The 21,492-nt window shown below is 43.5% G+C and overlaps 1 protein-coding gene across 1 annotated transcript in view; it reads left to right on the forward strand.

Moving 5' to 3' along the window:
- Positions 1–18,600, forward strand: part of ZNF670 (zinc finger protein 670) — a 73,077-nt gene extending 54,477 nt beyond the window's left edge. The window contains exons 2-4 of the mRNA XM_024249520.3: positions 15,758–15,884; positions 16,422–16,482; positions 16,879–18,600. Coding sequence (XP_024105288.2) covers positions 15,758–15,884; positions 16,422–16,482; positions 16,879–17,857 — 1,167 coding nt within the window. The 3' untranslated portion in view covers positions 17,858–18,600. The remainder of the gene's footprint in view (positions 1–15,757; positions 15,885–16,421; positions 16,483–16,878) is intronic.
- Positions 18,601–21,492: the final 2,892 nt, after the last annotated feature.

The following is a 21,492-nucleotide window of genomic DNA, read 5'->3' on the forward strand; positions in this document are numbered from 1 at the left end:
TAGGTGGTGAGCATAGTGCCCGACAGGTAGTTTGTCACATAGGTGGTGAGCATAGTGCCCGACAGGTAGTTTGTCACATAGGTGGTGAGCATAGTGCCCGACAGGTAGTTTGTCACATAGGTGGTGAGCATAGTGCCCGACAGGTAGTTTGTCACATAGGTGGTGAGCATAGTGCCCGATAGGTAGTTTGTCACATAGGTGGTGAGCATAGTGCCCGATAGGTAGTTTGTCACATAGGTGGTGAGCATAGTGCCCGACAGGTAGTTTGTCACATAGGTGGTGAGCATAGTGCCCGACAGGTAGTTTGTCACATAGGTGGTGAGCATAGTGCCCGATAGGTAGTTTGTCACATAGGTGGTGAGCATAGTGCCCGATAGGTAGTTTGTCACATAGGTGGTGAGCATAGTGCCCGACAGGTAGTTTGTCACATAGATGGTGAGCATAGTGCCCGACAGGTAGTTTGTCACATAGATGGTGAGCATAGTGCCCGACAGGTAGTTTGTCACATAGATGGTGAGCATAGTGCCCGACAGGTAGTTTGTCACATAGATGGTGAGCATAGTGCCCGACAGGTAGTTTGTCACATAGATGGTGAGCATAGTGCCCGACAGGTAGTTTGTCACATAGATGGTGAGCATAGTGCCCGACAGGTAGTTTGTCACATAGATGGTGAGCATAGTGCCCGACAGGTAGTTTGTCACATAGATGGTGAGCATAGTGCCCGACAGGTAGTTTGTCACATAGATGGTGAGCATAGTGCCCGACAGGTAGTTTGTCACATAGATGGTGAGCATAGTGCCCGACAGGTAGTTTGTCACATAGATGGTGAGCATAGTGCCCGACAGGTAGTTTGTCACATAGATGGTGAGCATAGTGCCCGACAGGTAGTTTGTCACATAGATGGTGAGCATAGTGCCCGACAGGTAGTTTGTCACATAGATGGTGAGCATAGTGCCCGACAGGTAGTTTGTCACATAGATGGTGAGCATAGTGCCCGACAGGTAGTTTGTCACATAGATGGTGAGCATAGTGCCCGACAGGTAGTTTGTCACATAGATGGTGAGCATAGTGCCCGACAGGTAGTTTGTCACATAGATGGTGAGCATAGTGCCCGACAGGTAGTTTGTCACATAGATGGTGAGCATAGTGCCCGACAGGTAGTTTGTCACATAGATGGTGAGCATAGTGCCCGACAGGTAGTTTGTCACATAGATGGTGAGCATAGTGCCCGATAGGTAGTTTGTCACATAGATGGTGAGCATAGTGCCCGACAGGTAGTTTGTCACATAGGTGGTGAGCATAGTGCCCGACAGGTAGTTTGTCACATAGGTGGTGAGCATAGTGCCCGACAGGTAGTTTGTCACATAGGTGGTGAGCACAGTGCCCGACAGGTAGTTTGTCACATAGGTGGTGAGCACAGTGCCCGATAGGTAGTTTGTCACATAGGTGGTGAGCACAGTGCCCGATAGGTAGTTTGTCACATAGGTGGTGAGCACAGTGCCCGATAGGTAGTTTGTCACATAGGTGGTGAGCACAGTGCCCGACAGGTAGTTTGTCACATAGACGGTGAGCACAGTGCCCGACAGGTAGTTTGTCACATAGACGGTGAGCACAGTGCCCGACAGGTAGTTTGTCACATAGACGGTGAGCACAGTGCCCGACAGGTAGTTTGTCACATAGACGGTGAGCACAGTGCCCGACAGGTAGTTTGTCACATAGACGGTGGGCATAGTGCCCGACAGGTAGTTTGTCACATAGACGGTGGGCATAGTGCCCGATAGGTAGTTTGTCACATAGACGGTGGGCATAGTGCCCGATAGGTAGTTTGTCACATAGATGGTGGGCATAGTGCCCGACAGGTAGTTTGTCACATAGATGGTGGGCATAGTGCCCGACAGGTAGTTTGTCACATAGATGGTGAGCATAGTGCCCGACAGGTAGTTTGTCACATAGGTGGTGAGCATAGTGCCCGACAGGTAGTTTGTCACATAGGTGGTGAGCATAGTGCCCGACAGGTAGTTTGTCACATAGGTGGTGAGCACAGTGCCCGACAGGTAGTTTGTCACATAGGTGGTGAGCACAGTGCCCGATAGGTAGTTTGTCACATAGATGGTGAGCACAGTGCCCGACAGGTAGTTTGTCACATAGATGGTGAGCATAGTGCCCGACAGGTAGTTTGTCACATAGATGGTGAGCATAGTGCCCGACAGGTAGTTTGTCACATAGATGGTGAGCACAGTGCCCGACAGGTAGTTTGTCACATAGATGGTGAGCACAGTGCCCGACAGGTAGTTTGTCACATAGATGGTGAGCACAGTGCCCGACAGGTAGTTTGTCACATAGATGGTGAGCACAGTGCCCGACAGGTAGTTTGTCACATAGATGGTGAGCACAGTGCCCGACAGGTAGTTTGTCACATAGATGGTGGGCATAGTGCCCGACAGGTAGTTTGTCACATAGATGGTGGGCATAGTGCCCGACAGGTAGTTTGTCACATAGATGGTGAGCATAGTGCCCGACAGGTAGTTTGTCACATAGATGGTGAGCATAGTGCCCGACAGGTAGTTTGTCACATAGATGGTGAGCATAGTGCCCGATAGGTAGTTTGTCACATAGATGGTGAGCATAGTGCCCGATAGGTAGTTTGTCACATAGATGGTGAGCATAGTGCCCGACAGGTAGTTTGTCACATAGATGGTGAGCATAGTGCCCGACAGGTAGTTTGTCACATAGATGGTGAGCATAGTGCCCGACAGGTAGTTTGTCACATAGATGGTGAGCATAGTGCCCGACAGGTAGTTTGTCACATAGATGGTGAGCATAGTGCCCGACAGGTAGTTTGTCACATAGATGGTGAGCATAGTGCCCGACAGGTAGTTTATCACATAGATGGTGAGCATAGTGCCCGATAGGTAGTTTGTCACATAGATGGTGAGCATAGTGCCCGACAGGTAGTTTGTCACATAGATGGTGAGCATAGTGCCCGACAGGTAGTTTGTCACATAGATGGTGAGCATAGTGCCCGACAGGTAGTTTGTCACATAGATGGTGAGCATAGTGCCCGACAGGTAGTTTGTCACATAGATGGTGAGCATAGTGCCCGACAGGTAGTTTGTCACATAGATGGTGAGCATAGTGCCCGACAGGTAGTTTGTCACATAGATGGTGAGCATAGTGCCCGACAGGTAGTTTGTCACATAGATGGTGAGCATAGTGCCCGACAGGTAGTTTGTCACATAGATGGTGAGCATAGTGCCCGACAGGTAGTTTGTCACATAGATGGTGAGCATAGTGCCCGACAGGTAGTTTGTCACATAGATGGTGAGCATAGTGCCCGACAGGTAGTTTGTCACATAGATGGTGAGCATAGTGCCCGACAGGTAGTTTGTCACATAGATGGTGAGCATAGTGCCCGACAGGTAGTTTGTCACATAGATGGTGAGCATAGTGCCCGACAGGTAGTTTGTCACATAGATGGTGAGCATAGTGCCCGACAGGTAGTTTGTCACATAGATGGTGAGCATAGTGCCCGACAGGTAGTTTGTCACATAGATGGTGAGCATAGTGCCCGACAGGTAGTTTGTCACATAGATGGTGAGCATAGTGCCCGACAGGTAGTTTGTCACATAGATGGTGAGCATAGTGCCCGACAGGTAGTTTGTCACATAGATGGTGAGCATAGTGCCCGACAGGTAGTTTGTCACATGGATGGTGAGCATAGTGCCCGATAGGTAGTTTGTCACATGGATGGTGAGCATAGTGCCCGATAGGTAGTTTGTCACATAGATGGTGAGCACAGTGCCCGACAGGTAGTTTGTCACATAGATGGTGAGCACAGTGCCCGACAGGTAGTTTGTCACATAGGTGGTGAGCACAGTGCCCGACAGGTAGTTTGTCACATAGGTGGTGAGCACAGTGCCCGACAGGTAGTTTGTCACATAGGTGGTGAGCACAGTGCCCGACAGGTAGTTTGTCACATAGGTGGTGAGCACAGTGCCCGACAGGTAGTTTGTCACATAGACGGTGAGCACAGTGCCCGACAGGTAGTTTGTCACATAGACGGTGAGCACAGTGCCCGACAGGTAGTTTGTCACATAGACGGTGAGCACAGTGCCCGACAGGTAGTTTGTCACATAGACGGTGAGCACAGTGCCCGACAGGTAGTTTGTCACATAGACGGTGAGCACAGTGCCCGACAGGTAGTTTGTCACATAGACGGTGGGCATAGTGCCCGACAGGTAGTTTGTCACATAGACGGTGGGCATAGTGCCCGATAGGTAGTTTGTCACATAGATGGTGGGCATAGTGCCCGACAGGTAGTTTGTCACATAGATGGTGAGCATAGTGCCCGATAGGTAGTTTGTCACATAGGTGGTGAGCATAGTGCCCGACAGGTAGTTTGTCACATAGGTGGTGAGCATAGTGCCCGATAGGTAGTTTGTCACATAGGTGGTGAGCATAGTGCCCGACAGGTAGTTTGTCACATAGATGGTGAGCATAGTGCCCGACAGGTAGTTTGTCACATAGATGGTGAGCACAGTGCCCGATAGGTAGTTTGTCACATAGATGGTGAGCACAGTGCCCGATAGGTAGTTTGTCACATAGATGGTGAGCATAGTGCCCGACAGGTAGTTTGTCACATAGATGGTGAGCATAGTGCCCGACAGGTAGTTTGTCACATAGATGGTGAGCATAGTGCCCGACAGGTAGTTTGTCACATAGATGGTGAGCATAGTGCCCGACAGGTAGTTTGTCACATAGATGGTGAGCATAGTGCCCGACAGGTAGTTTGTCACATAGATGGTGAGCATAGTGCCCGACAGGTAGTTTGTCACATAGATGGTGAGCATAGTGCCCGACAGGTAGTTTGTCACATAGATGGTGAGCATAGTGCCCGACAGGTAGTTTGTCACATAGATGGTGAGCATAGTGCCCGACAGGTAGTTTGTCACATAGATGGTGAGCATAGTGCCCGACAGGTAGTTTGTCACATAGATGGTGAGCATAGTGCCCGACAGGTAGTTTGTCACATAGATGGTGAGCATAGTGCCCGACAGGTAGTTTGTCACATAGATGGTGAGCATAGTGCCCGATAGGTAGTTTGTCACATAGATGGTGAGCATAGTGCCCGATAGGTAGTTTGTCACATAGACGGTGAGCATAGTGCCCGATAGGTAGTTTGTCACATAGACGGTGAGCATAGTGCCCGACAGGTAGTTTGTCACATAGATGGTGAGCATAGTGCCCGACAGGTAGTTTGTCACATAGATGGTGAGCATAGTGCCCGACAGGTAGTTTGTCACATAGATGGTGAGCATAGTGCCCGACAGGTAGTTTGTCACATAGATGGTGAGCATAGTGCCCGACAGGTAGTTTGTCACATAGATGGTGAGCATAGTGCCCGATAGGTAGTTTGTCACATAGATGGTGAGCATAGTGCCCTACAGGTAGTTTGTCACATAGATGGTGAGCATAGTGCCCGATAGGTAGTTTGTCACATAGATGGTGAGCATAGTGCCCGACAGGTAGTTTGTCACATAGATGGTGAGCATAGTGCCCGACAGGTAGTTTGTCACATAGATGGTGAGCATAGTGCCCGACAGGTAGTTTGTCACATAGATGGTGAGCATAGTGCCCGATAGGTAGTTTGTCACATAGATGGTGAGCATAGTGCCCCATAGGTAGTTTGTCACATAGATGGTGAGCATAGTGCCCGACAGGTAGTTTGTCACATAGATGGTGAGCACAGTGCCCGACAGGTAGTTTGTCACATAGGTGGTGAGCACAGTGCCCGACAGGTAGTTTGTCACATAGGTGGTGAGCACAGTGCCCGACAGGTAGTTTGTCACATAGGTGGTGAGCACAGTGCCCGACAGGTAGTTTGTCACATAGGTGGTGAGCACAGTGCCCGACAGGTAGTTTGTCACATAGACGGTGGGCACAGTGCCCGACAGGTAGTTTGTCACATAGACGGTGGGCATAGTGCCCGACAGGTAGTTTGTCACATAGACGGTGGGCATAGTGCCCGACAGGTAGTTTGTCACATAGATGGTGGGCATAGTGCCCGACAGGTAGTTTGTCACATAGGTGGTGAGCATAGTGCCCGACAGGTAGTTTGTCACATAGGTGGTGAGCATAGTGCCCGACAGGTAGTTTGTCACATAGGTGGTGAGCATAGTGCCCGACAGGTAGTTTGTCACATAGGTGGTGAGCATAGTGCCCGACAGGTAGTTTGTCACATAGGTGGTGAGCACAGTGCCCGACAGGTAGTTTGTCACGTAGATGGTGAGCACAGTGCCCGACAGGTAGTTTGTCACGTAGATGGTGAGCACAGTGCCCGACAGGTAGTTTGTCACATAGATGGGGAGCACAGTGCCCGACAGGTAGTTTGTCACATAGATGGGGAGCATAGTGCCCGACAGGTAGTTTGTCACATAGATGGGGAGCATAGTGCCTGATAGGTAGTTTGTCACATAGATGGTGAGCATAGTGCCCGACAGGTAGTTTGTCACATAGATGGTGGGCATAGTGCCCGACAGGTAGTTTGTCACATAGATGGTGGGCATAGTGCCCGATAGGTAGTTTGTCACATAGATGGTGAGCATAGTGCCCGACAGGTAGTTTGTCACATAGATGGTGAGCATAGTGCCCGACAGGTAGTTTGTCACATAGATGGTGAGCATAGTGCCCGACAGGTAGTTTGTCACATAGATGGTGAGCATAGTGCCCGACAGGTAGTTTGTCACATAGATGGTGAGCATAGTGCCCGACAGGTAGTTTGTCACATAGATGGTGAGCATAGTGCCCGACAGGTAGTTTGTCACATAGATGGTGAGCATAGTGCCCGACAGGTAGTTTGTCACATAGATGGTGAGCATAGTGCCCGACAGGTAGTTTGTCACATAGATGGTGAGCATAGTGCCCGACAGGTAGTTTGTCACATAGATGGTGAGCATAGTGCCCGACAGGTAGTTTGTCACATAGATGGTGAGCATAGTGCCCGACAGGTAGTTTGTCACATAGATGGTGAGCATAGTGCCCGACAGGTAGTTTGTCACATAGATGGTGAGCATAGTGCCCGATAGGTAGTTTGTCACATAGATGGTGAGCATAGTGCCCGATAGGTAGTTTGTCACATAGATGGTGAGCATAGTGCCCGACAGGTAGTTTGTCACATAGATGGTGAGCATAGTGCCCGACAGGTAGTTTGTCACATAGATGGTGAGCATAGTGCCCGACAGGTAGTTTGTCACATAGATGGTGAGCATAGTGCCCGATAGGTAGTTTGTCACATAGATGGTGAGCATAGTGCCCGATAGGTAGTTTGTCACATAGATGGTGAGCATAGTGCCTGATAGGTAGTTTGTCACATAGATGGTGAGCATAGTGCCCTACAGGTAGTTTGTCACATAGATGGTGAGCATAGTGCCCTACAGGTAGTTTGTCACATAGATGGTGAGCATAGTGCCCGACAGGTAGTTTGTCACATAGATGGTGAGCATAGTGCCTGATAGGTAGTTTGTCACATAGATGGTGAGCATAGTGCCTGATAGGTAGTTTGTCACATAGATGGTGAGCATAGTGCCCGATAGGTAGTTTGTCACATAGATGGTGAGCATAGTGCCCGACAGGTAGTTTGTCACATAGATGGTGAGCATAGTGCCCGACAGGTAGTTTGTCACATAGGTGGTGAGCACAGTGCCCGACAGGTAGTTTGTCACATAGATGGTGGGCACAGTGCCCGACAGGTAGTTTGTCACATAGACGGTGGGCACAGTGCCCGACAGGTAGTTTGTCACATAGACGGTGGGCATAGTGCCCGATAGGTAGTTTGTCACATAGATGGTGAGCATAGTGCCCGATAGGTAGTTTGTCACATAGATGGTGAGCATAGTGCCCGACAGGTAGTTTGTCACATAGATGGTGAGCATAGTGCCCGACAGGTAGTTTGTCACATAGATGGTGAGCATAGTGCCCGACAGGTAGTTTGTCACATAGATGGTGAGCATAGTGCCCGATAGGTAGTTTGTCACATAGATGGTGAGCATAGTGCCCGATAGGTAGTTTGTCACATAGATGGTGAGCATAGTGCCCGATAGGTAGTTTGTCACATAGATGGTGAGCATAGCGCCCGACAGGTAGTTTGTCACATAGATGGTGAGCACAGTGCCCGACAGGTAGTTTGTCACATAGATGGTGAGCATAGTGCCCGACAGGTAGTTTGTCACATAGATGGTGAGCATAGTGCCCGACAGGTAGTTTGTCACATAGATGGTGAGCACAGTGCCCGACAGGTAGTTTGTCACATAGATGGTGAGCACAGTGCCCGACAGGTAGTTTGTCACATAGATGGTGAGCATAGTGCCCGATAGGTAGTTTGTCACATAGATGGTGAGCATAGTGCCCGATAGGTAGTTTGTCACATAGATGGTGAGCATAGTGCCCGACAGGTAGTTTGTCACATAGATGGTGAGCATAGTGCCCGATAGGTAGTTTGTCACATAGATGGTGAGCATAGTGCCCGATAGGTAGTTTGTCACATAGATGGTGAGCATAGTGCCCGATAGGTAGTTTGTCACATAGATGGTGAGCATAGTGCCCGACAGGTAGTTTGTCACATAGGTGGTGAGCATAGTGCCCGACAGGTAGTTTGTCACATAGGTGGTGAGCATAGTGCCCGACAGGTAGTTTGTCACATAGGTGGTGAGCATAGTGCCCGACAGGTAGTTTGTCACATAGGTGGTGAGCATAGTGCCCGACAGGTAGTTTGTCACATAGGTGGTGAGCATAGTGCCCGACAGGTAGTTTGTCACATAGGTGGTGAGCATAGTGCCCGACAGGTAGTTTGTCACATAGGTGGTGAGCATAGTGCCCGACAGGTAGTTTGTCACATAGGTGGTGAGCATAGTGCCCGATAGGTAGTTTGTCACATAGATGGTGAGCATAGTGCCCGATAGGTAGTTTGTCACATAGATGGTGAGCATAGTGCCCGATAGGTAGTTTGTCACATAGGTGGTGAGCATAGTGCCCGATAGGTAGTTTGTCACATAGGTGGTGAGCATAGTGCCCGACAGGTAGTTTGTCACATAGGTGGTGAGCATAGTGCCCGACAGGTAGTTTGTCACATAGGTGGTGAGCATAGTGCCCGATAGGTAGTTTGTCACATAGGTGGTGAGCATAGTGCCCGATAGGTAGTTTGTCACATAGATGGTGAGCATAGTGCCCGACAGGTAGTTTGTCACATAGATGGTGAGCATAGTGCCCGACAGGTAGTTTGTCACATAGATGGTGAGCATAGTGCCCGACAGGTAGTTTGTCACATAGATGGTGAGCATAGTGCCCGACAGGTAGTTTGTCACATAGATGGTGAGCATAGTGCCCGATAGGTAGTTTGTCACATAGATGGTGAGCATAGTGCCCGATAGGTAGTTTGTCACATAGATGGTGAGCACAGTGCCCGATAGGTAGTTTGTCACATAGATGGTGAGCATAGTGCCCGATAGGTAGTTTGTCACATAGATGGTGAGCATAGTGCCTGATAGGTAGTTTGTCACATAGATGGTGAGCATAGTGCCCGACAGGTAGTTTGTCACATAGATAGTGAGCATAGTGCCCGATAGGTAGTTTGTCACATAGATGGTGAGCATAGTGCCCGACAGGTAGTTTGTCACATAGATAGTGAGCATAGTGCCCGATAGGTAGTTTGTCACATAGATGGTGAGCATAGTGCCCGACAGGTAGTTTGTCACATAGATGGTGAGCATAGTGCCCGATAGGTAGTTTGTCACATAGATGGTGAGCATAGTGCCCGATAGGTAGTTTGTCACATAGATGGTGAGCATAGTGCCCGACAGGTAGTTTGTCGCATAGATGGTGAGCATAGTGCCCGATAGGTAGTTTGTCGCATAGATGGTGAGCATAGTGCCTGATAGGTAGTTTGTCGCATAGATGGTGAGCATAGTGTCCGACAGGTAGTTTGTCGCATAGATGGTGAGCATAGTGCCTGATAGGTAGTTTGTCACATAGATGGTGAGCATAGTGCCCGACAGGTAGTTTGTCACATAGATGGTGAGCATAGTGCCTGACAGGTAGTTTGTCACATAGATGGTGAGCATAGTGCCCGACAGGTAGTTTGTCGCATAGATGGTGAGCATAGTGCCCGATAGGTAGTTTGTCGCATAGATGGTGACCATAGTGCCTGATAGGTAGTTTGTCGCATAGATGGTGAGCATAGTGCCTGATAGGTAGTTTGTCACATAGATGGTGAGCATAGTGCCCGACAGGTAGTTTGTCGCATAGATGGTGAGCATAGTGCCTGATAGGTAGTTTGTCGCAGAGATGGTGAGCATAGTGCCCGACAGGTAGTTTGTCACATAGATGGTGAGCATAGTGCCCGACAGGTAGTTTGTCGCATAGATGGTGAGCATAGTGCCCGACAGGTAGTTTGTCGCATAGATAGTGAGCATAGTGCCCGACAGGTAGTTTTTTGACTCTCACTTTCTTCCCACTCTCCCCCTCAGGTAGGCCCCAGTGCCTGTTGCTCCGATCTTTGTGTCCATGTATACTCAACAGTTAGCTTCCATTTATAAATGAGAACATGTGGTATTTAGTTTTCTGTTAATGCATTAATTTGCTTATGACAGTGGCCTCCAGCTATAGCCATGTTTATGCAAAGGACATGATTTAATTTCTTTTAGCTGCATAGTATTCCATGGTGTATATGTACCACTTTTTTTTAAATCCAGTCCACTATTGATGGGCATTTAGATTGATTCCGTGTCTTTGCTATTGTGACTAGTGCTGTGATGAACATACAGGTGCATGTGTCTTCTTGGTAGAACAACTTATATTCCTTTGGATATATGTCCAGTAATGGGATTGGTGGGTCAAAAGGTAGTTCTGTTTTAAGTTTTTTGAGAAATCTTCAAACTGCTTTTCACAATGGCTGAACTAATTTACATTCCCACCAGCAGTGTATAAGTGCTCCATTTTCTGTGCTACTTTGCCTCTATCTGTTAAAGACTCTAATAATAGCCTGAATGTTGCCTTTGGTTTTTTGGGGGTTTTTTCCAATTATTTCTCCTTTTATTGCTCCTTCCATGAACCTTGACACTGTCCTTTGGTGGTCTCAGAAAATCTTTTCAACATAAATTATTTCTCAAGCAAAGGAGAATTTACTTTGAGCATTAAGACACATGCATAGTTCTGCTGTATTTGTTAAATGGTTCTTGGAGCATTTGATCCTTGGTTGAAGGCAGAAGATACCCACATTGGTTTGAGGAGCATTGTCTTCTGAAATCTTTTTGTAAATCACTCTTCTTAAGAAGTTCTCTTTTTCGGTGTTTACCCAGGTTTTCAAGAAGTTGTTCAAAAACTTTCACATAAGGTGCTAGACTGGTCTTATAATCTCTGGTTCTATGTTTAATATCAGATTCAGCTTAATTCTCCTTTTTTCCTCTTCATTAGTGAAAATGGCATCCAGTTCATGGCAGATGAGGCTTATGGTTGGAACAGTAAATGGACCAAACTGATCCACTTTCTGCAAATCAGTAGGCACAGAAATGTGACCTGTTTTAGGATGAACACTAAAAGGGCTCTTCGGTAAATGATTGATTTCTTTGTTGACATTGATACCCCGTCGTAGAAACAGTCCTGGAGCATAATCTCCCACTGCAGCCAGGGTCCACATTTTCATTTTTGGTGTTATTCTGACATCTGCTGGTGCTCCCAATGCTGAAGTGAATTGTGAGACTTTTGGAAGCTTTGTTGAAGTTCATCCTGAATTGTTTCAGGAACAAGGGCTAAAATCTTACCCCAGCTTTTGTTATTTTTGAGAATATCTTGATTAACCAAGGCATATTCTTCAAAGTTTTTTTTTTATTATGTTTATAGATTTTCTGACAAAAGGGTGAATTTTTTCAGTTAGGTGAACTTTCTTTTTAACATCTTGACCACGCTTTACAAGACTCAAATACTCAACTATCCCAGAATATACCACCGAAGACAGTTTTCTAAGTGATTTATCACAGACCGAACAATGTACACCCCTCCTTCCAGAATATACCCAGAGACGATGCTTAAATCCACAGTCCTCCTTCAGTGCAGTGTCGGTGATGCGTATGGCCCTTGTCATGAGGGTCCAGCACTTAGAACATGTATCTGCAGAACTACAGCATCTCCTCACATTGTCACAGTCTGTCATGTCAGTGTCAAACACCAGTTCTTTTTCCTGAGCCTGGAAAGCTCCCAGCTTCATTGTATTGTGTTGATTGGGTCTGTGGGAATATACTGCACCTATATCAATCTTGTATGGATTCATTTTCTGCATCTCCTTTTCCAGATCACTCTGGTTGTTGAAGGATTGGTATCGAATGTAATGTCATCTTTCAGTGTGAATGAAAATTCACAGTGTTGGGAGTAATTCTTTATCACTCTGCTGTAGTTGAGCCAGTAACAGTACAGAGAATAGGGAAAGAGCCTCTGGTAATAACATTTGAATAGCTCAGACAGCTTGGTGGGGTCAAACATTTTCGTGGAACTCAACTCAACCCAGGAAGCTTGACCATTGCCTTTTATGCCTACTTGTTCGACTGGAAATCAAAAGTGTCTGTCTCCATTTTTTTCTTTTAATTGACTGCTGTCAACTTTTAATCCTAAACTTTCTTTCTTCTACTTCTGACCTCACATCAGGATATGGTGAAAACAAGCCTGGGTGCTCTCTCTGGGTTTTGGCAGCAGATTGAAACCATGTAAATCTTTTCCCTTGAAACTGAATTCTCACCCTAGCTTTCCATCTACCCTCAACAGAAAACACAGGCCTGGCTCCTTTTCTTCCTCATTCAAACCATATCAAACCACCTTGAAAGGCCTGACCTAGTAGATCCACAAGTGTCAATTTTCCGAGTAATAATTTCCTACCCTCTCCAAACACATCTCTGCCCGTGACCATCGCACTTAGTGCCACTAGCAGAATGTTCACACGTTGCCACCACCGTGTGCTTCTGTCTTCGCTAATCGGTTCTGCCGCCTGGTATCTGGTGTGTACTTTAGCTGCTTGCTGAGCAGCTAGCACTGTGAGCTGTGCTGCTCGATTTACTTATTTCTGTGAAATCTGTAAATCACAACTTATCACCATGTTATAAGGCGAAGAAACATAAAAATTGTGTTCTTTTACATTTTAATTAATTTTTAAGTTTTCTATTATGAAATATAGTAAGAATGAGTAAAACATTTGTCAAGAGTTTTAGTAATAATAGTTGAAGCAACTTTGAAATTATAATTAAGATTCTTAACTGGGCCTCGTACAGTCATTAAGAGTTTTCTGATAGTTCCCACCTAGACTTATCTCAGTTGACCACTGTTGTGATTCTTTGGCTATTTTTTTGCATTTTTATCATCTGTAATTTTTCAGTTCCATTTTGCTTTACTTGAACTTTCTATAAATTAGTATGAATGGAATTAAAACAAAAAGGTTCATTGGTGATTTCCTTGTGTCAGTATGTTTCACACATGCTAGTGCCTGAGGCTGTGGACCATTTAATTCAGCTGTCCATTCTAACGATTCTGATGTTAGGGCTTTTTCCAGTGTATTTTTTTGCTTTTTGGAAAAATAATGCTCCTATAATTTTATGCCATATCTCCAAGTGCAAATGCACAGTAAATTCTCTGGACATTTTAGAAAAATTAATGGGCTACACATTGTGGTAAGTTCAAATTAGAGCAATGGAGAGTATTAGTTGACTTCTCCTTCCTTCATGAGTAACCCGTTTGCCATGGCCATCATCACATGGAGTTGATTTTTTTCTTCCAGTCAATTTCAAATGTCATGTACCTGACTATTTTCTATTTTCTCACTACCAAAGAAGTTGACTTTTTAAAAAATAGGTGGTCTTTCATCTTCTTTTAAGTATGCTTTGCTTATTTTCTCACTTTTAAATCGTGTTCATTTTTACACTTCATACTAATTCTTTTATATTGCATGTATTACCGTTTTTTTCCCACTGCTTTTTGCCTTTTAATTTCCTGAATATTAATATATATGCATTTGTCAGTTCCTTTATTTTTTCTATTTAAATAAATTCTGCCCATTTTTCTGTCCAAAAATACCCCTATTTTCCTTCGAAGTCTGAAAGTATTTTAGTTTTGTCTTTCACAGTTTGAAATAAAGAACTTGATTATTGTTCATGGAATAGAGGGGAATGCAGTGTACTTTTTCAGTTAGGACCAGTTTGCTCGGCTGTATGTTTTAAAGTGCTTTTGATTTCTTCCACTACTCTGGAATGCTCTGTCATTAGTGAACTTTACATATAAAATTCCTGCTTATAGCCCGGGTGCAGTGGCTCATGCCTGTAATCCCAGCACTTTGGGAGGCCAAGGCGGGCTGATTGCCTGAGGTCAGGAGTTCGAGATCAGCATGGGCAACATGGTGAAACCCCGTCTCTACTAAAAATACAAAATTAGCCGGGCATGGTGACACATGCCTGTAATCCCAGCTACTCGGGAGGTTGAGGCAGGAGAATCGCTTGAACCTGGGAGGCGGTGGAGGATGCGGTGAGCCGAGATCGTGCCATTGCGCTCCAGCCTGGGCAACAAGAGTAAATCTCCGTCTCACCGAAAGAAAAAAAAAAAAAATCCTGCTTATTTAAAACTTTTTTTCCCTTTAGGACTATTTGTTTATCTCCATGTTAACACTGTCCTGAATATTATAGTTTGAAAATTTCTGAAACATGGTAAGGAAGCCATTGCCCTATATTTTGGAAGACTTTGACAATTCTTAGACTTTTTTTTTTTGGAAAAGTAGTTTTCAGTTGCTAATAAAGTGTCTGTTTTGGGGATTGATGGAATTTTTTAAGGCTATTTGAAAGAGGTGATATCTTGATGACATTGAGTTTCTTCTAAGCACATGTACTATCTTTCCACTTACTCCATTGCACTTTGTTGTTATCCAATAGAAATTTTAAAATTGTTTTGTTTGTGTTATTAAAGACAAATTATCAGTCTTACTTACAACTGGATTTAATTTGCTCTGGAGTAAACTACTTGCAAGCTTCCAAATATTTTCTTATAATCATGTTGATGCCTCATTTCTCCAATTAACAAGTTGTAACAGCATATGAGAAATATTGTTTACCAAGAATGCTCATTAGAGACTTAATGCTCAGAGTGTTTTTCAGAGGTGATCCCCTAGGTACCACTGCAAGAATGGAGTAAAGTAGTAGGCTTTCAGAAACAAAACAAAACTGAAGTTCAGCGAATAATATATTGTTTGCATAAGATTGTTTACATATTGTGAACCACTCACTTAGGGTGATGAGATCCATCAAAAAAAGTCTATTTTCTCACACCAAAAGGTCAGACTTTGTGAGCAGGTATTTCTAAGGATATGTAGTCTTAAGACTTAATACTAACTGTTATACACAACAGATAGCATGACTTTGTTATGAGAGGCCGTCAAGATAAAATCTACACATAGAAATTAGGGGTGACCTCATTTCTTACAGCACAGTTTATTCCCTGCACCTGCCAATGAGACAGGTGTTCCTACTCTGCTGTTGACTTTCTGAATAGTTTCATTTTAGCATGAAGAATGTTGACTGGGTAGCAGTAAGTGCAGACAGAGAGTAAAGTTCTGATGACCAAGTAATGGAAGAAATGTTTGAAGTCTGCAGAATTATGTTACGATTTTATGAGATGAGTATAGATTCTTAGTACTGTCTGTCTAAGCCATCCTCCTCTCCGCATATGTGCAATATTCTAGGATTCAGTGTCATTTGAAGATGTGGCTGTGGCCTTTACCCAGGAGGAGTGGGCTTTGCTGGATCCTTCTCAAAAGAATCTCTACAGAGATGTGATGCAAGAAATCTTCAGGAACCTGGCGTCCGTAGGTAAGAATAACAACACTTTTTCATGTAGTTGATTAGAAAACAAGTGTTTCGGCTGGGCGCGGTGGCTCACACCTGTAATCCGAGCACTTTGGGAGGCCGAGGCGGGTGAATCGCCTGAGGTCAGGAGTTCAAGACCAGCCTGGCCAACATGGCAAAACCCCATCTCTACTAAAAAAAATACAAAAATTAGCCAGGCATGGTAGCAAGCGCCTGTAATCCCAGCTACTCAGGAGGCTGAGACAGGTTAATTGCTGGAACCCGGGAAGTGGAGGTTGCAGTGAGCCAAGATTGAGCCACTGCACTCCAGCCTGGGCAACAAAGAAACACTCTGTCTCAAAAAAAAAAAAAAAAAAAGAAAAAAAGAAAAGAAAAAGAAAACAAGTGTTTCTTGGTCATAAATGTTTCCTGATTTGGCATGTGGAAAGGGAATACTTTGGTGAAAAAAATTAGACGTGATCACAGTGTATAGTGAACCTTGAATCTAGCAATTTTTAACATTTCTAATCATTTGAATAATCTTATGGTTGTACATTTTAGGAAACAAATCAGAAGACCAGAATATCCAAGATGACTTCAAAAATCCTGGGAGAAATCTAAGGTAATTTGCATTCACAAGAGCAAAAAATGCCCCTTGAGGGAATCTTAGCATGTCATAAGTTTTTAAAACAGACAAAACAAATAAGAACCACTAGAAATTTTTTTTTTTTTTTTTTTTTTCAGAAAAGTCTTAGCAAAAAATACACCTGAATGTAGCATCGATGTTCAATATTTTCAGAATATTTTACTTGGAAACACCACTAAGATACTGTACATGTGACTATCACAATTATGATAATAATGATAACAGCTATGGGGGACCCATGTCTTACAGTAATTAATTTATTTACTTTAAAACAATTTAGACATGGCAGGAAACTTGCATTTTCCATGGTATTAGTAGCAATGTAAACCATGAATAAATGTACCATTAATGATGTGTTTATCATTTTTACAGCAGTCATGTGGTAGAGAGACTGTTTGCAATTAAGGAAGGCAGTCAATATGGAGAAACCTTCAGCCAGGATTCAAATTTGAATCTGAATAAGAAAGTTTCTACTGGAGTAAAGCCGTGTGAATGCAGTGTGTGTGGAAAAGTCTTCATATGTCATTCAGCCCTTCATAGGCACATCCTATCTCACACTGGAAACAAACTGTTTGAGTGTGAGGAATGTCCAGAGAAGTTATATCATTGCAAACAATGTGGGAGAGCCTTTATCTCTCTCACCAGTGTTGACAGACACATGGTAACACACAGTAGTAATGGGCCTTATAAGGGTCCAGTGTATGAGAAGCCTTTTGATTTTCCTAGTGTATTTCAAATGCCTCAGAGCACTTACACTGGAGAGAAAACATATAAATGTAAACATTGTGATAAAGCCTTCAGTTATTCAAGTTATCTTCGTGAACATGAAAGAACTCATACTGGAGAGAAACCCTATGCGTGTAAGAAATGTGGTAAATCATTCACTTTTTCCAGTTCTCTTCGCCAACATGAAAGATCTCATACTGGAGAGAAACCCTATGAATGTAAGGAATGTGGCAAAGCCTTCAGTCGTTCCACTTACTTGGGAATACATGAAAGAACGCATACTGGAGAAAAACCCTATGAATGTATAAAATGTGGCAAAGCCTTTAGATGTTCCAGAGTCCTCAGAGTCCATGAAAGGTCTCACAGTGGAGAAAAGCCCTATGAATGTAAACAATGTGGTAAAGCCTTCAAATATTCTAGTAACCTATGCGAGCATGAAAGAACTCACACTGGAGTGAAACCTTATGGATGTAAGGAATGTGGTAAGTCGTTTACTTCTTCCAGTGCCCTTCGAAGCCATGAAAAGACTCATACTGGAGAAAAACCCTATGAATGTAAGAAATGTGGTAAAGCCTTCAGTTGTTCCAGTTCCCTTCGAAAGCATGAAAGAGCTTATATGTGGTAAAAAACAACAACAAAACACCTCTGTGAATTTAAGAAGTGTGTTAAAGCTTTCAGTTATTCTAGTTTCATTAGAACACGTGAAAAAATTAAAAACTCACACTAGAGAGAAACCCAACACATGTAAGGAAGATTAGAATGTATGCAATTTTCCTAGTTCCCTTCTAAAACTTAGAAGAACCCGTCCTGGGAAAGAACGTCATAAAATAGGAAAAATGTGTTAAAACACTTAATTTTCCCAGTGGCTTTCAAATGTATTTTTAACAGTGGTTCATTGTTAAAGAAGGTGTCTATACTTCAGATTTTCAATTTTTTTGCAAGGAATCATGGAGCTGAGAATTTCATAAGTACTTTATAAGCCATACTACATGAGCTTAATGGGCCGTGTTTTGTTTTGTTTTGTTTCTCGCCAGTTAACATAATTTTTGTCTAGTCATTTAAAAATTTGTTGGATCCCTAGACTGAGTTGAAATGTATTTCTAATAGTAGGCAATTTTAATTTTCATGTAGTTGTTTAATTGTTCTCTAAGTAATGGACCATTGAAAAATGAGTTGTTGTTAATTGTTGGAAATTTCTTACTGATCTTATGTGGCAAGTTTTGGTTATTCCTCCCCCATTTTATGCGTGTGTGTGTGTGTGTGTGTGTGTGTGTGTGAATTTATTCTACCTTTTTATGGGAAAACTACTTTTGTTGTAAAGATTTTCTTCTATTTTCTTTGCTAATAAAGAATTGTTATTAATTTGCATGTATGTGAAGTTTATAAATAGTCTCATGTACATTATTATTTTCATTTTCTTTCCTGTATTCTTTGTCATTATTTTTGGCTGTTATTTGCATAGTTCAGTTTTTAAAAAAATGTTATGTTTTTAGAGAGGGTCTCACTCTGTCAGCTAGGCTGAAGTGTAGTGGTATAGTCATAACTCACTGCAGCCTCAAACTCCTGGGCTCAAGTGATTCTCTCACCTTAGCCTCCTATGTAGCTGGAGCTACAGACACATGCCACCATGCCCAGCTAATTATATAATTTTAAAAATTTTTATAGAGATGGGATCTTGCTATATTGTCTAGGCTGGTCTTGAACTCCTGGCCTCAAGCTATCCTCCTGCCTCAGCCTCTCTACATGTTGGGGTTACTGACATGAGCTACCACACCTGGCCCACTTTTTACTTTGAATTAAGAAGAGAGAACTGTGATTGGATAGTATGCTTGTCTAATCTGAGTGTGAAAGCATTCAGTCTCACCATCAAGTATATTATAGATTTTTCATGAATATTCTCAAACAGGCTCAGGAAGTTTTCTTGTGTTTTTTATTTATTGTTTCATGGTAAAGGAGTGTTGAACTCTTATGACATGTTTTTTTCTGCATCTATTGAGATGATTTGTGGTTTTTGGCATTCTATTAATAGTCTGTTAACTGGCTTTCAGATATAAATATATTATGGTTATTTGGGTGAAATTTGTCTTCATCATGGAGTATAAGTATTTTATCTACAGGTTGAACATCTGTAAACCCCAGATTCCAAATACCAAATCTGAAATGCTCTGAAGTCAAAAACTGTTGAGCACCAACCAGCCTTATGCTCAACAGAAATGCTCATTAGAGGATTTTTGATTTTTGGATTAGGAATGCTCATCCAGTAAGTTTTCTGCAAATATTCCAAAAATTTTAAAAGTCTGAAATCCAAAGCACTTCCGTTCCCAAGTATTTCAGATAAGAAACACTCAACTCATATTGATAACGTTCAATTTTCCAGTGTATTGTTGGGGCCTTTTGCATTTATAGTCAAATTGGTGTGCCCTAGTATACCATATAGTATAGCATCATCTAGTATATATAGCATGTCTACATGTATACTTATATGTGTATAAATATATAATGTGGAGTATAGTGCAGTTTTGTAAGTTAGTATGAATTATGCATAACTAGTTTATATTATGTGTAATTAGCACTACAATAAATTGTATATTACAGGATTATGGCATTATAACATACTATTTTGATCTTATCAGTCTGTAGTCTAACATATTTCAGTTGCCTACCATTCCACAGATGCATTTAAACAAACCAATTGCATCCTCATGAGAACCAAGGAGCATCTCACGTTCTTGTTACTACAAAGCATTCCCCTTACACCCTGTTTGTTCTGGTCTCTGCTCCCTAGTGCAAGTCTTGTGTGGACCAGCCTCATTTACAGTACCCTCCCTCTTTTGTCTATGAGTATATGTAACTAATAACTGCTCTCAGTCTTATCTGTACAATCATGGGTGTCATGTGTTTTCCCAGTAGTCTTAGGGTCCTAATTTTTCCTGTCACCCATGAGACTGTGAAAACAATTGGCATTACCAACAGAGTGAACCAGCCATGACTGATGGTATCTTTTCAGCTTTAACTACCTGCTTTTGTCTAACTGGTTCCATAATATAACAGAAGTCACCTGAATTAGAACCAGCAATTGATGATGGACTTTCACTTTGGTCTACACAGTGCTTTGTGTTATCAGCTCTTGCCACCTCGTCCCACAGTAAAACTCTCAACTCCTAGACATGATTGGTTAACCGGCCATTCCCCAGGAGGATGTATGTTCCACCTTGACCTGTGTTTGGCCAGCAGTTTCCAAGGTACCCCACATTGAGGCAGTGACCCAGCACCTTCACCACTGGCTTCTTTATTCCTGATTATCAAAAGTCAGACTACTGCTCTGTGGTAACTGCATCTCGTTTGGTTGCCATCACTGGATGCTTGGATTGGCCTTGTGAACATTATTACTGTACACACTTGGGACAGCTCCAGGGATTTTGTGTGTGTGAAGTTGCAGAAAGGAAGAATGTCCCCATGCTGGGGAGAATTAAGCATGTCACCTAATTGTGTAACAAGATGACTTGTGCAAGGCTAGTGGCCTTGAGTGTTTTCTTGTGCTGCTGCTTTTATGTGCATTCTTCTGATGAGGTGCACATCCATTGTGCCTCATGGTCCAGGCACTGATGAGTCAAGAAAAGAAGGGGAAGAAGCATTTGGCATTAGCCTCTTTCATTGCAGAACCTCTATCTAGTATATGGGCTTCTTTTAGCACTACTGATCAGCATACCAAAGGCCTAACGTTGCAATCTAGATGGCCTTAGTCAAAATGACCTTACTGTATGTTGCTAACACCAGCAAGATTGAATGGCACTCACTGGAGGATTAGGTGGTCTTCAATGTGGGTTGATGGACTCCTGAACTGTTTTCTTTAACCACACAGATTGCCCACACTACCGATAAATCAAATGCTGCTATTTTGCATGAGAAGAATTAAAAGATAGTCTGAAGCAGTTTTTATAGAAAGAAGAGAAAAGCAGTCATATGTCATGCTGTGGTCCAGAAACCTAATAGCCGATGGCCAACTGGGACACTGAAATTTCTGTACTGCTACTGCCTATGTTTCTATCACAACAAATATCCTGATCCCTGACTGTTAAGGATTGAGAACTGTCCTCCAAGTTGTATTGGACTGGCCCAATTCTACTCTCTTTCTTACTTGCAGTTCTCAAGAATAAGTGTAGAATGTGCTGGGAATGCAGCATCCTGAAATCAGGAGAGCATGGTAGAACAGCCCAGACTTACAGTCTTCACAAGAAATACAATGTCTCAACACTTTTG

Source organism: Pongo abelii, chromosome 1 (genome assembly GCF_028885655.2).
Source record: "Pongo abelii isolate AG06213 chromosome 1, NHGRI_mPonAbe1-v2.0_pri, whole genome shotgun sequence".
In the NCBI taxonomy this organism is placed as follows: domain Eukaryota; kingdom Metazoa; phylum Chordata; class Mammalia; order Primates; family Hominidae; genus Pongo; species Pongo abelii.